At 33.6% G+C, this 15,707-nt stretch overlaps 1 protein-coding gene across 1 annotated transcript in view; it reads right to left on the bottom strand.

The window, feature by feature from the left end:
* The window catches only part of LOC115451539 (protein amalgam), a 170,691-nt gene that overhangs the window by 145,237 nt on the left and 9,747 nt on the right, over positions 1-15,707 (bottom strand). The window contains exon 2 of the mRNA XM_037436708.1: positions 11,451-11,638. Within this exon, the coding sequence (XP_037292605.1) occupies positions 11,451-11,511 (61 nt within the window). The 5' untranslated portion in view covers positions 11,512-11,638. The remainder of the gene's footprint in view (positions 1-11,450; positions 11,639-15,707) is intronic.

The following is a 15,707-nucleotide window of genomic DNA, read 5'->3' as shown; positions in this document are numbered from 1 at the left end:
ATGTTTTTGTTTTTTTTTTTTATGTCTGAGCATGAGAATGTTTGGGTTCTGATTATGTTATTGCGTTATTTCAGGACTTACATCGCGTTATTTAATTTTCCATGACTCATAAGTAAGTCTTGAAAGGTTCTGAAGTCTTCAGCTTTCTGACTCTACTCATGAAGTACATATTGTGTGTCGTTTTCTTTTGGCCACTCCTCAAATTAATGACTAAATAATTATTCTAAGGGCCGCCATATTTCTAATTCTCTAACAGACAGCGCGGCGTCTACAACACAAATTCAATTTTTAAATTAATCAAATTCTTTTTTTCATAACTGCTTTTTCGCTAAAAGCCACAACACTGGCCAGTAATTATGCAAAGAGGTCATAACTCAGATGCAATATGGCGGCTAATTAATCAAGGTTAATGTGAAAAGCATGGTGTCCGACGCTACCACGCCCTTTGGATTATCATTGGATTAATGCTATAAATCTGTTAATGCAAAGTGATTTGTTCGATACATGACTAATTTTATATTATTACATTTGACTCGACGACAAGTAATAAATACTTTTAATGTGTAATGTAGAAGAATGTAATCAAGAAGTATTATAATTATTCTAAGACATTGGAATATAAAATATATAGCAATTATACAGGTTACAATTTTATTCTATCTTCACATATTTAGCGAGTAAAATTATAGTGGAATCTAGCATACGATATATACACATACATAATTACAAAACACGACATTAATTAGAGTGTTAAAATAAAACATGACGTGGGTATAATTTCGCTAATTTGTTAAATGAATGCGGCGGCCTTCGCGTTATTTACGGGTCAAATTAAGGTGAATGATACAATGTTTTATTTCCATAATTAGTTCTTTATTGCTAATGTGAAATTGTGTTTTTCATAAAAAGGCGGCATATGCGGAGATTAAATTATATTTTTTATTGTTAATGTTATGAGTAAATGCCTTTTGTCCTTTTTATTCAGTAAAGTAGCGGTCTCGAAAATTAAATTAATAACGCTTCTTTAAAGACGTGAAATAGATTATTAATAATTAAATTCCTTAATATGAATGCGATATCGGTCTTAAACAAAAAATAATTAAAGGGAAGTGAGTTGTTTGCATCTCCGAAAACCTCATTATAGCAAACTGCAACCCATCATTTGACATTGGTTATCAGATAGAATAGCAATTAATTCTGTATACAAATTTGACTATGACTATATATAACTTTCAAAAACCAACTTTTTACCTTCGTATTTATAAAAATGATGTAAACAAACATGTAATTTTATTCATATCTCACGCCATTCGCAATATCGATCAATAATATCAATGTAACACATGTGCGTTATCACTTATCTTGACCTGTTCGACATTTGTCGATTGTCCACTATAAATACACCAGTGGGAATGTGTGGGTGGTAGACTAGGAAGCATTCCTATAATGGGAATAGAATTTGTGGCTGCTCTTATATTATTGACAAATGTATACATACACAAGTGGGAATGTGTGGGTGGTAGACTAGGAAGCATTCCTATAATGGGAATAGAATTTGTGGCTGCTCTTATATTATTGACAAATGTATACATACACAAGTGGGAATGCGTGAGTGGTAGACTAGGAAGCATTCCTATAATGGGAATTGAATTTGTGGCTGCTCTTATAATATTGGCCAGTATATAAATACACAAGTGGGAATGCTGCTGGGTGGTAGTCTAGGAAGCATTCCTATAATGGGAATTGAATTTGTGACCACTTTTATAATATCGACAAGTGTATAAATACAGAAGTGAGAAGGTTGATGGGTGGTAGTCTAGGAAGCATTACTATAATGGGAATAGAATTTGTGACCACTTTTATAACATTGATAAGTGTCAAAACAACAAAATCCGGTTCCAATAGACCGGCATAATTGTGTCAACTGCCAAGGGGTAATCATCTCTCGTCAGTGTATATTCTATTGGACTCTACTCCTAACCATCACGTATAAAAAAACTATGTAATTCAAATATCTGTATGGTGTTACTACTGCTTATGGGCGGTCGTATCGCTTACCAGTAGGCGAAACATACACACATCACGCACATTAATCATTCCCAGCTTTACTAAAAAAATCTTTTACATATAAATATTACAAAAAACAAATCCTGTGGAATATCAAAACTGGAATACATTTTCCAAACATGACCCATTAAAGTTGGAAGGAGATAACCCCATAAATCGTGCGTATTTACATGTGAAGTTGTCGTAAAGCTCGCTTGACAACCTGTTGCAATATTTGTACAACCTACGTGACATAGAAACTGTGCGGCTACCACTGGTTGTCGAATGAACTTATGTGGATCGAGTTTGGGCTAAGTTTACTATATTATAATAATATCAGTCAATATTATTTACTGTCCTACTGCTGCAGGGGGCTCTTTTACTACTAAGAGGGATTAGGCTTCATCACGCTGGCTAAGTGCGGGTTGCTAGACTTCATATACCTTCAAAATTAATATGGATAACTTCTCAGGTATGCATGTTCCTTCACGACGTTTTCCTCCATCGTAAAAGCAAGCGATAATTCACACAGAAACCACTCATAACTTTCGAAATAGCTATCGTATAATAATAATATCAGCCATGTAAGTACTGGTCCACTGCTACACGGGCCTCTTCTGAAGGTTTACGCCATTAGACCTTAAGACTTCCCTGGCCTACTTCACCTACAAAATCTGCACTCTAGAAATTTTTAGGTATGTAAGATTTCTCACTATATTTTTCTTAAGCCCGGACTGAACCTGAAAGATATTCTATCTGAAGCCCCCTCGTCACCTGCTGGTCACTTTTCCCGTATAAAAAAACGTATATACAGCTTATATCTCGTTACATCGATTGGACAGCGGCCAAGTATTGCAGACGATTTATACTGATCGGTGACCGTTATTTACATTCCGAGGGGTTTCGTGTTACTTCGGAGCTGATCTGAGCGTAGTATTCCGTGTTTATTTTTTTATTTCATGTCTGATTGTAGACTTTATTTGGGTTATGAGTCAGTGGAATAATCACTTAGATTTATATACTACTAATAATATGCTCGCCTTATACAATTTTGATCTACCCCTCTCCGCAAGCCGAATTGCTTAGGTTTCTATAAAAGGCTCGCCTTATATCATCTCTGCTTAACCCTCGCCACAAGCCGATCGTTGGTTAAATACAGACCCATAAAGAATAAAACTACGCGGAATTTAAGGTACTACGTGTCAAAACAGCGACGTAATACAGCGGGGCTTATGGCGATATTTCGCGAAAGACAGCTTGTCAATCGACCCAAACATGACCTCAACCACCCTGTTAAGAGTGTGCTATGAAAAAGAACGGATCAAAGAACCGCGTTTCATCTTATCGACTTTATCCTGAGACATCTTAAGTAAAAAAAAACATTGTATTTTTTTTCTTTTCTCTATAATCTGGATCATGTATTGTAGTTTATATCTTAAACTGATTTTGAAAAGAGAAAGACCAGAGTTTCTTGCCCGTTCTTCTCTGGTGAGAACTACTTTCCGAACTGGTGGTAGAGTTAATATTGACGGAATATAAAAATAATGTATAACATTTTACGGGTTCAAATAAATTATCATTTAATTTTAAGACACTTTCTTTCTTTTATACTGAAGGCAGAGAACATAATTTGCATCTTTTTTTGAAATCTAGTTAAATTTTCATCCAAGCGTAGGCGTGGTGAGATAGTCATTAGAAGCGTCTCATAAAAACCTACTCATTTTGAAACGAGCAAAAAACTTGTTCGCGTCAACTATACAAAGACACTTTTTTAAACCAGTTTGGTAATAAAAGTTGGGCATCTACTTAGAGTAAAATTTAATGTCAAACGAAGTAAAACAACCACTTTATACTGTCATGCGACTAAGTCCACATAATATAGTAATTTTATATCATATTTATATTATCCTTCATGTACAATAAAAAGCTAATAAATAAATATTTCTTTCTCAGTACAAAAGTCTTAGCACTTTTAAAATACAATGTACGGAAAATTTTATCCAGGCCATATTCTAGCACCTATACGGCCTATAAGGCTATCGAAGCTGTCCATTGATTACGACGCCCGTAATTGTTAGAAGACGGATTCGCCCCTACAGAAGGAATAGGGCACCTAAACCTTATTCTCTTGTGCACCATTTATTCAGGATCTTGACTTTTGTATTTGATCGCCTTAATATTCGACTCATCGGGAAGCAGGCCCTAATAGCATCATAAATTAAAATTATACCTATTTCTCAGTCTCTCGCCTTCCACTTAAGTCTTCCCAAGTAAAGGACACTAACCAAAAACTCGAAAATGTGTGAGGAACCGTAGTAGCGGTAACTGATAAGATTTACGAAACATTGATAACAATTTGTAATCTACCGCCTTCCGCCATTAAGATTATAGAGGCGCTCGGGTTTTAGGCGAAATCTTAGATTATAGACTACCTGATTATGGGAAATCTGGCTGGATAGTGAAATTAACACTGATTTAGTGCGAATCCGAGAGGCAATGAGGGTTCTGTTCAAGACTAAATTTGTTTATTACTAGATTTTACTTGCTTCGCTAACGTGATAGTTTTTCCGTGGTAAAAGAAGCCTATGCCCTTTCCAAGGTTTCAAACAATATCCATACCAAATTTAATCGAAATGCATTCGGTAGTTTTTAGTTTATCGCTTTCAGATAGACAGACGTGGCGCGGAACTTTGTTTTATAATATGTAAGGATGTAAGGGATGTTTTAGTTCAAAATTATATTATCTTACTAATATTATAATGTGAGTGTTTATAAATGTTAATAGTTGACGTAGTAATTACTGAATGGATTTGAATGAAATAGATCACATATTTCTACCCTGTCCTTGATTAAAATACAGTAAATATTTATCCTAAAAAAATACACAGTCAGACCTTTATTTACGAAAATTCACATGAAGAAACCCGCATGCATCACCAAATTGTGCACAATTGTGCAATACAAATTAATGACGGAATAAATTATAGGTCCTTAAATAAACTTGCCAAAACAATGGCACATAACACGGTCTTTGACTGTGTGACATACATTTGCTGTTTATATTAATACGTCAGTCTGTATGTTTATATAGTTGTATACTCCTATGCCAAAAAAAGGAGGCGATGGCCTAGTTTTAAGTGGAACTGACTGCGAACACGGTCCGCAGGTTCAAATCCCAAGGGCACACACCTCTGACTTTTCAAAAAAATCATGTGTGTATTCTTTGTGAATTTATCGTTCGCTTTAACGGTGAAGGAAAACATCGTCAGGAAACCTGCACATCTGAGAAGTTCTCTATAGGAATTCCGATGTGTGAAGTCTACCAATCCGCACTAGGCCAGCGTGGTGGACTAAGGTCTAATCACTCTCAGTAGTAGAGGAGGCCCGTGCTCAGCAGTGGGCAAGTATATAATACAGGGCTGATATTATTATTATTATTATTATAATCCGATGCCAAAATAAGGGGACGATGGCCTAGTTGAAAGTCGAATTGACTGCGAACACGGTCCGCAGGTTCAAAACCCTAGGACATGCACCTCTGACTTTTCTAAAGATATGTGTGTATTTTTTGTCTATTATCGCTTTCTTTAACGGTGAAGTAAAACGCGTGAAAACTGTATTTCAGGTAATCTCACCAATCGGGTTAATATCAGCCATACTTCGTTAGTTAGTCAAAAATAATCCGCCTCGCAAAAAGCCGAATTGATTGCTGAACATTAAAATTCGCGCCTCAAAGAATGAACCCATTCAATACTCATTCATAAATCAATGACCGAATGAATTAACATTTGACGTAACTCGATTCGGAATGCCGTTAGGTTTGTTGTAAATATTTTAAATAACTTGTTTAAGATGGTGTAATTGGAGAGCAGGCTTGTATACTGAGGTTTTGGTTCGATCCTCAGATTAGGCAACTAAAATCTTCGAAAAACAATTCTGAATAACTTGTCTTTAATATTACGAAGCTTAATTAACAGTGGAATAGACTGCCAAGACAAGTCCGCAGGTTCAAAACCCAAGGGCACGCACCTCTGAATTTGCTAAAGTTATGTTTGTTCTTTGTGAATTATCGCTTGCTAAGAAGGAAAACATCGGAAGAAAACCTGCATACCTGAGCAGTATTCTATAAGAATTTTGATTGTATGTGAAGTTTATCTATCCGCTCTAGGCCAGCGTGGTGGACTAAAGCCTAATCCCTCTCAGTAGTAGAGGAGGCCCAGCAGTAAGACAGTATAACAAGGCTGATAATATTATAATATGTATATGTTTTTGTTGATGCTATCCATTAAATCACACTTAAATACTTAAAAATAAATAAGCTAAAGACATTCTAGAATTAAAGCACGTGGTATCTCAATTTTTCTATGTCATAACGCCTTATCTCTTATCATATTGCGTAAAGGAAATTCTTCGCTCCTGAACGTGTGTAGGTACGTGATCTATCTTGAAAGATTTCGCGCGAAATTCCAGTTAATCGCTTGGGTTATTTAGCGCTTTTAGAGCACGTAGAGATCTCCATTAGAGCCCTTAATCGTTATTCATAGAAGTAATTGATTTAGCGCGTTGAAAGCACGTACCTCTATCGCTTTATACGTCATTATTTGTGTAGCCATATGCCGCTTGGAAAGTACTGAGTTCGATTTCTATGTCGGGAAACGTAAAATTAATTCTGATTCCCTCCTATCCGAATCTCAACAAAGATCAGCCACGCAGGAGATATTATAGTGCACAAGTTTACGCAATACACAAGCACTCTCTGTTCCTTCACTCTCATAATCCGGTGAGACGGCAATCCGACATGACCGAAAAGAGGTCAGGCGCAGGACCAACGGCTTTACGTGCTTTTCGAGGCACGGGGGCATCACACTGCCTATTTCCTGACTCCGAGCTGCGACTAAGTAAACTGAATAGGCTCATTCCCTATCACATCACGGGACGAAACACTACTAAGAGAATGTACTAGTACAGCTTCTGTCTACCCATTTAGGAATAAAAAGCGTGTATACGTTAGTATCTAAGAAATAAGGTCTATAATACAACGCGTAACAGTAATCAAAGTTATCTATATAAAATGTTTTCAAGCCGGTGCGTGTTTTCCTTACATTACTACACCCCACCTGTTACTCAACGCGGAGAGATAACCGAAGTTTATGGAGACGGCAGTATAAAACATTTTGAAATTGTAAGCAAAAAATTTACGACAGTTTACTGTGTTTTGGCAGTTCTAAATTTAAAATTATTTTGTAAGTTTAAGATGTTAAGTGAAGTTAAAAATCTGGTAAACTATTGGCTAATACTTATTTTATACATAATAACCAGTGTATTATTCCTTGTGCTATCTTTTTACCAGTTAATTTTTGTACGCAATAAATAAAGATGTCTAGGCTGATTTAAATCTAGTAATCATATAATGAGCCATTAAAATCATGAAATATTAAACGAGTATTTACTGAGTATAAAAATATGGACTATTATTATCATCATAAAATAATGTTCTGTCAACAATTGCTTAACAATAATTTTTGGTTGATTTTGTTGCATTAAAATGCACAGCTAATAGTTTAAAAAAAATTACAAAATTCTTTTAGAAAAATGCAGCAACATTGTATAATATATCTACTACCAAATCTATATACAGACTTATTAGATATTAAATATCCCAAGAATTTGGTTAAAACTGCCGCATCCACAGCACACGCGGCTCCGTGTCCTACATTAACATCATGATTAGAACTCTAATTAATTGGATGGGTTCGTTGACCCCGCCTAAATGACTCCCGAGGGAGTGGTGTCATATTCCCCAAAATTAATATCCAAGAAAAGTTTCACGCGGCAAAATTATGGTGCAGTTAAAAAGTGTGATACCTTTTAAATTTTTTCCATTGCAAATTATGTTATTTTTCTCTAAATTTCTCTTCATGGCTTAGACGATTCGCAAACTATAATAGATCTCCATTTTCTAGTTTATGTGTTACACTATAGCTGAGTATATCTATTAACCGCTTATCACACTTTAATTAATTTACTTTACAGTTTTCTCATTCCAAATTCCATCACACAACAAGTTAACAAATCAATGCCCCTACGTAAAAAGAAACGTAACGGTATCTCTGAAATTGATTTGGCTGCACGCGCGCGCTTGACAGCTGTCACATCTGTCAACTTGACAGGTGTGACGTGCGCTTTGACGCGTATTGTCAGCGAGATGCGTAATTAGAAGGGCGTATTGAGTTTAAACTTTGAATTATAATTACACTATTACTGGCCTATTTCACAACTTTAAGTAAATACGTACTACTCGACACATAAATGTATAAGCCGACCTAAAACAAAAGTCACTCTTTAAAATGGATGCATAGATTATCTATGCTCACAAATAAATGATAATGAAATGATTACTATCTACATTAGCTATTTAACACAATAACTATCAAATAAAATTTTCTTGCAATTTGAGAAACGGCCACTAAATTATTACCTTTAACGGTGAAGAAAAACATCGTGAGGAAACCTGCATACCTGAGAATTCTCCATAAGAATTTCGAAGGTGTGTGAAGTCTACCTGCACTAGGCCATCGTAGTGGATTTAGGACTAGATCTTTTCAGTAGTACAGAAGGCACGTGGTCAGTAGTGGCCAGAATATAATACAGGGCTGATATTGTTACATATTTAAAATGATAAGACGGAGTGACCCAACACAAGCACAAAAGTAACGAACTTTCGCGATTCACGCGCTGTGGCATGCGTGAGCTGACTTTGATTTGAAAGGAAGCGTGTTTGGATTCCGCACAAAATTAACTATGGCCGGTTCAATTATTCATATATTAATCTGCCCGTATTAGAAATCTAATTCCTAAAGTACATTAAAATTAAAGTTCCAAGTAATGAAATCTACAAGAAGCGAAAGCATCAAATCGATGTCACTTTCTTTGGCAGTGAAATGATTAGTGATAAAAGCAATGTAGACCAAACACAATGTCAAACGTAGAATTCACATCATGATCGATTGTATTATTATCATTAGATTGATAGTTGCAAATAAATATCAATGTCTGCTATGCTGTACTATTTTAATGATTGATTTTGTTCATTTTTGACATCATGTCTTTCTTAAGAGTTAAATTAATATAAGTTATTATTATTTCCTTCTATATACAGTCATTAACATTGCGTTACTAAATTAAACCACGTACTTATCTACTTGAATATAACACTACAATAAGTAACTCAAATCTTAGGTGTAAAATAAAAAAGTATAAGTTGGAAACAAAATAATGTTTCATTCAAATTAATTTTAATTTATACATCCGAATGCAACTACTACTGCTCTAAGAGAACTCGTCGCAGCGACATCACTCTCAGTCAGAAATACATTCATGCATACGCCATACGCACTAAGTTACAAAGTTATAAAACTATATTTACAAAACTTCGATTATCTCAAAATAAGGTTTCTCTGACATAACGCTTTTGCGCTTGGCACGGCAGTATACACCTACTTATAACTACGACTAACTACGTATCATAGGTAATATTACCAAAGCAACAATCTCAAATTTTCCAATTCTACCAATAAACAAACCAATCTTCTCATAAATGGCAATAGTCAAATTAGATAAACCAGATCGAAAGGGCAGAGGTTGTAAGATTGAAATTATTACAAATACACTTGATAAGGCATTTGACAATAGTGGTATAAAAAAACTAGTATAGGAAAAATATATTATGTATTTCAATTGGAAATATAAAATCTAGGCTATAATCTCTATATTCTTTCATCTAAGCAATTGATATTTTTATAAAAATAAAAAATAGGTTATATTTATCGACCGCCATCTTGTTTTTAGTAACTCCTACGCAAAATCAGTAAACAAGTGACATTTCACATCTATCTATTCTAGGAATAACGGCAAAGGAATTAAGCATACATCCGTAAAACATTTATTTTTTTTCATTCGAGAAATTCTAAATGGCCGATTATAAATCCATAAAACTATAAACTACATTCCAAAATAAACAGCGCATATCATATTTGTTTTGGTTTTCTGTGTATCCTCTTGGCCTCGTCTTAGAGTTTTATAGCATTACTGTACTACAGATTTATCTGTGAAGGGAGTGGGGAGGGGTTACATAACTTCAAGGAAAGTATTGTTTTACAAAATAAACACTTAATGCGGCGATTGTTTCATAGGTTGCAGCGATTTAGGCGTTAAAATGACAATGGAAAAAGCAAATTAATTATTAAAGTGATTTATTCAAATTCATAATTGATTGTACATAATTACTGTTCTATATACTATGGTATCGGCTACCAAGCTCCTTGTTTAAGGTTTATTAAAGAATGACAAGCAGATCTACATTCAAATGACTAGTTACTTTAACTTTCCGGATGACCAACACCTGATCTCTCGCGTGATCATGCTGCAAAGTCTTCTAAACGTTGCGCGAAATTCATAATATAAAAAACCGCGAAAATATTCCGAAAAATAGTTTTATTTCAAGATCTACATTATATTTAAATAGCCTCATAAATTGTCAGACAGATCCTAGTAGTGGAACGTTAGCATTTGTAATGCTAATTCTAGTTCGGTCAAGGTCATATAAAATTGTTACGAAACTTGCTACCAAACAAATGAATTATGAATGAGCTAATCCACTTAACCAATAATCAAAATACTATAAATAGCTGAACCTTACACAATAAGACAGAATATTAATGAACATCAAATATTCTTATTAACGTTGGCATACGCGACGCGCCCACTCGTTTCACAGATATATTGGTAGCGCTGTACTCACATCGGGCACAGTTGGCCGGTTGTTCTGACCTAGAATTCTAAAATTATTACCTAGACGTTAGTCATTGCTTTTTTTTACTTCCTGGCATTGTGCTGGTATAAGAGCTGGGGTGACATAACGTTAGTCTTGAAAATGCATTTATATTTTATATAAGCCTTTATTAATGCATTTATATTTTATATAAGCCCTTTCATTCTAAAAGAGCCCCTAAATGATGATGATAAAAATTATATAATTTCTCGGGCAATTTTATAAAAAAAGTTTTGTAACAAGAACATTCGAGAAAACTGCAGACTTAAATGTGTTAACAGTTTTTAGATGACTTCTGTGCCCAATAACCCACGCAGTTTCAACAATTCGAACTAATTTTATGAAAACTGCGCAATTTGGTTAGCTATATTCGACTGTGCATTGTAAAGGTTGAACTTGTATTTCAAAATCCGATAATTATCAACACAAAATGTACTATAAGCGCCCCCAGTACTATATCTTTAAATCCCCTTCCATGAAAAAAAAATCTTACCTTTGAATTTTCCACTAATAACAATAAAATAACTAATATACCCCTTAAAAACTATATCTCAAAGTCCCCTAAAAAACTTACCTGTACATTGCGAAGCCAACCCGACGACGAAGAACAGAAACGCTAATCTTCTTAACTCCATGATGTTTTATCACAATAAAAATCACTAGCAATACACTGAATTTAATTCAATTAACACTTTGTAATCACTATCACTGAAGGCACATTCCTTAATTTCGTAATTTGTTAGGCACTTTTCTTTCGATTATCTGTGAACAAAAATACACCATTAGCACATATAAATAAAGTTTAATATCCTTAAATCAACCTAAGGGCCGTGTCAGAATACGAGCTTGATAATTAGGGGCCGTTTCAGTACAAGTGTTCTTAAAACTGTACTTAAATACTGGCTAGAATTTATGTCACTACAACTAAGCAGATCATTGCCAGGTTATAATTAATAAGTAGTCAGAAAAGTAGGACATGAAATCATAGTTATTTAACTGTGCGTTTCCATTACATGGAGCGGTATTTTAATACATATATTTTTTTATATTTCGTAGGCGTGTTTTACAATATTACTTAGACAGTATGATATAGATTCCTTCTCATAAAAAAAATATATTTAAAAAGTTGTGTAGACTCGTGTAGTATTTTTAAAACCCATTTCCAACTTTATTTACATGCAATATATCATATAGAATTTAAATATTTGACAAGATTAGTATGTGTTCGTGTTGTAAAGCATTTATAAACGTATGAAAATTTATTCACTCAATAAAAAAAGGATTTTGTATTGCGTGTAGTAAAATATAGAGAAAATTCCTTTAGTTTGCAGATTTCTACAGGAAATTCCATGATAATGGCTGGAGATTTATACTTTTATAAAACAAAGTTGAATGAATAATAACAATATTTAAGGAAAAGTAAAATATTGTCCGGATCTTTATGTATATTATTTTATTTAATACAAGACGGCTTAATATTTAATATTTTGCATAGGATACAAACTCTTCAGCCATATATATTAATACAGATGATAATATCTTAATTAAGTAAATAAAACAAAAAAAAACATTTATCAACTATCCATAACCATGAAACTACGACAAATAAAATACACAGTGAAACAAAACAAGATATCGAAAACAACGAAATACCGATAAAATATCAATAAAATCCCTTCCGTGATCAAACATTATCTTTAAAATAGGACAGTAATTCAGTAGAAAGCGGTAAAGGCGACATATCAGTGGCAATAGCGACCCACTGCCCTCCGTATCTTTACGAGCATACAATTAGATCGAGGTGTTGCAACATCAGACAAAAGAAACTAAGAGATTCTTGTGATATTTTTATGGTTAAGTTGAAATGAAATTATTTACGGATTCTATCGCGGTTATTTTTATTATTTTCTCCGTTTTAGACTGCAGCCTTTATAGTCACAGGGACGACCACATCAAATAGTTTTATTACAATGTCTAACATTCGCGTTAACATAAGGAATCATTATGGTTAGGTTTTTAGAGATTGTTATTACGGTTGCTTGGCGGACGAAATGTACATTGCCTACGTACCTACTTAGCCGGATTTTCGCATTCAAGAAACCTAACCTAAGATTTTTGTAGGAAAAACGAGCAACTTGTTTGTTAATCATCGCGAAAACACGTTTATCATGAGTGATCATAAACTTAAAACAAAACAATAATGTTATTATTAGCGGAAACATTCGAACGCCTGGAATCGTTGTTTAGAAAAAAACAACTCATTCTCTTTGTTTCATAAATTCGTGGCCGGTATGGCAATAGGCTTCCCTCCTATCACATTATGGGTCGGAACACAGCGAAAGGCCTGGTAGCACATTTGTCTATCCTTTCAAGGTTAATTTCGTGATCTTGTGTATTTATGTTTTATAGTAGGTAGATTTACTTATGAGTTATGTGACAACAAAAATAAAAACATACAATACTTAACTCATCCCTATTCATAACTTACAGTATCATCTAAACAAATATGATTTCTTTAATTGGGTTTCAAATCATTGGCATTACGAGGCCAGGCAGGAAGCTCGTACTTACAAGAGTTAAAAATAAAGCGGATTTATTGCTTTAGGTGCTTCCTTCCGTGGTTTCTTTGATGTTGAACGTCTGTTACTGAAGGGTAGACAATGATAAATCAATAAGGATTTGTAGTTGAGTTGTCTTTGCCTGTTTTATTCGTAGAATAAATAGGAATTTTGGAGGGAATTTGTGATGTATTAAGTTGACTGCTTTAGCTACCTTAACCTCGGATAGTTTATTTTTATCTGTTGCTGATGGTTTTGAATAAAAGCAATGATGTGGTGATCTAATATAGACCAAAGTAAATTAACTCACGAAAATTAATAATTAAATTACTGAAGAAACTAGAGTTTTGGACACATTAAAATTAAACGAAATAATAGTACGAGTAATTATAAAATTTAATTTGCGCTTAAAAAATAGTTAAAAAGCTAAGCTAAAAAATAATATTGTCAAAACTAAATAAAACACTGATATTTCTTTACTTCTCAAAGACTTGGGAACATAAACTATTTCGAAAAGTCCAAATAATAAAATAGCTCTTAACATTCGTGGGAACTAACACTTTTTTAACAAATCCAAATATAATGTAACAAATAATTCACATAACGGTAGCCCATAAATTCTCACGCTAATGCGCTCAATCATTTCTCAGCAATTTTTATTTTAAAATTGTTAAGCCGACAAACCTGTTTTAGATGATCAATTTATTACACATAGTATGAGAAATGATAGAAACGACCTCAATCTAATATTTCCTTTATTTATGTAATTTTAATTTGCTAGGCTGTATGACGCATGCTTTCTTTGTTTTTTTTATTTCGTATAAAAAATTGCTGACTATCAAACTAAGAAGAGGGTAAGTAAGTTCTACTTTTCTTAAATACCCAGAATGCGAAATGATTCGTGAATACATCGACGTCATTTTTAAGAACATTAGGGAGTGTTTTTTTGTTTATGCCTTCCGGAATATATACATGAAGAACATAAATTTCAGTTTCCATAGTGTACATACCTAATTTTTTATTTATCCGTACATCTGTTTTAATCCTTTATTCATGTTCCGTTCTATTCTCAGTGTATTTCGCTCAAAATCTAATAACTTAATTTAAAGTAATATAAAATTAGACAAAACATTATAATATTTTTCTACATTTACAACAGTTTTAAATAAAATTTAGATGAAAAAACTAAGTGAACGAATGATTCAACCTAATGTCATTGGTTGAACGGATCAATGAACCAAATAATTGATCGACCTTGCTATTGTATTTGGATTAGATTATGTCATTACGATTGTTGGTGACTATCGGGTCATACAATAAGATGCAGTTAATGCCAATGTTATTTAAATTGCATTGTGAATCCGCCTGCGTAGATATTAGGTAATATTTGTGATTTCTGATACCAAAAGATATATTTATGTATAAATGACCGAAGACCGAGTCATTATTTGTAAATTTGTTCTTCAATATCTGATAATTGGATGATAAAGTTAGTGATTGCAATTCTTAATGGAGTTTTGACTTTTACAAATTTGAAGACGTTTACCATTGGATGAGCGATCATCACACTATTGTTTTCAAAGAGTACTAGTATGTTTAAATATAATGTTGCTGGTTAAGCTATAGACAGCTTAGTTTACAACGTAATTAGTTCAAACAACCTTTCCTAATGCTAGCAAGCACTCTGAGGTTTGTTGAAGACAATCCCATTAACTATCCCGATTGAACCGTGATAGCATCCCTATTAAACTATCCTAGGTCCTTTCCTGAATACGATTATTTAAATTCAAATTCATAATTTTATTTATATCGTCCAAATAGGTACCTACATTGGTCTTAATTAATAACTATATATTCGCCGATATCTACCTTTAGAGCTTATAAATATTTAGAAAATAGATGCTTAGGTCTAGCCTAATTAATTATAGTTTATAGTAAATAAACTAAACAAATAGAAATCATACAAAACGCAAACCCAATTCTAATCAATTTTCAGCATGACTGTCACTGTCAACAACTCAGTCGATCCTACTTACACCCGTTTTTAATAAGCGATCCCAATCTCAATCTTAAATCCGATTTCGAATGAACCAATCAAAATTCGTTTGTAAACATGTCAAAAATACTCTGCTCTGATTGGTCCTTTTTTGAGATAGATCGAAAAAGCGATTGGGATATCGAAAATGGCGGATAATCAGTCTAATATCAAAACCCACAGCCTGATTACTCCCACTGCATATTAACGCGCGAGAATATCTGATTGTATTTATCAA

The sequence above is a fragment of the Manduca sexta genome, chromosome 2 (genome assembly GCF_014839805.1).
Source record: "Manduca sexta isolate Smith_Timp_Sample1 chromosome 2, JHU_Msex_v1.0, whole genome shotgun sequence".
Classification (NCBI taxonomy): Eukaryota; Metazoa; Arthropoda; class Insecta; order Lepidoptera; family Sphingidae; genus Manduca; species Manduca sexta.
This window is presented reverse-complemented; position numbering and strand designations above follow the sequence as displayed.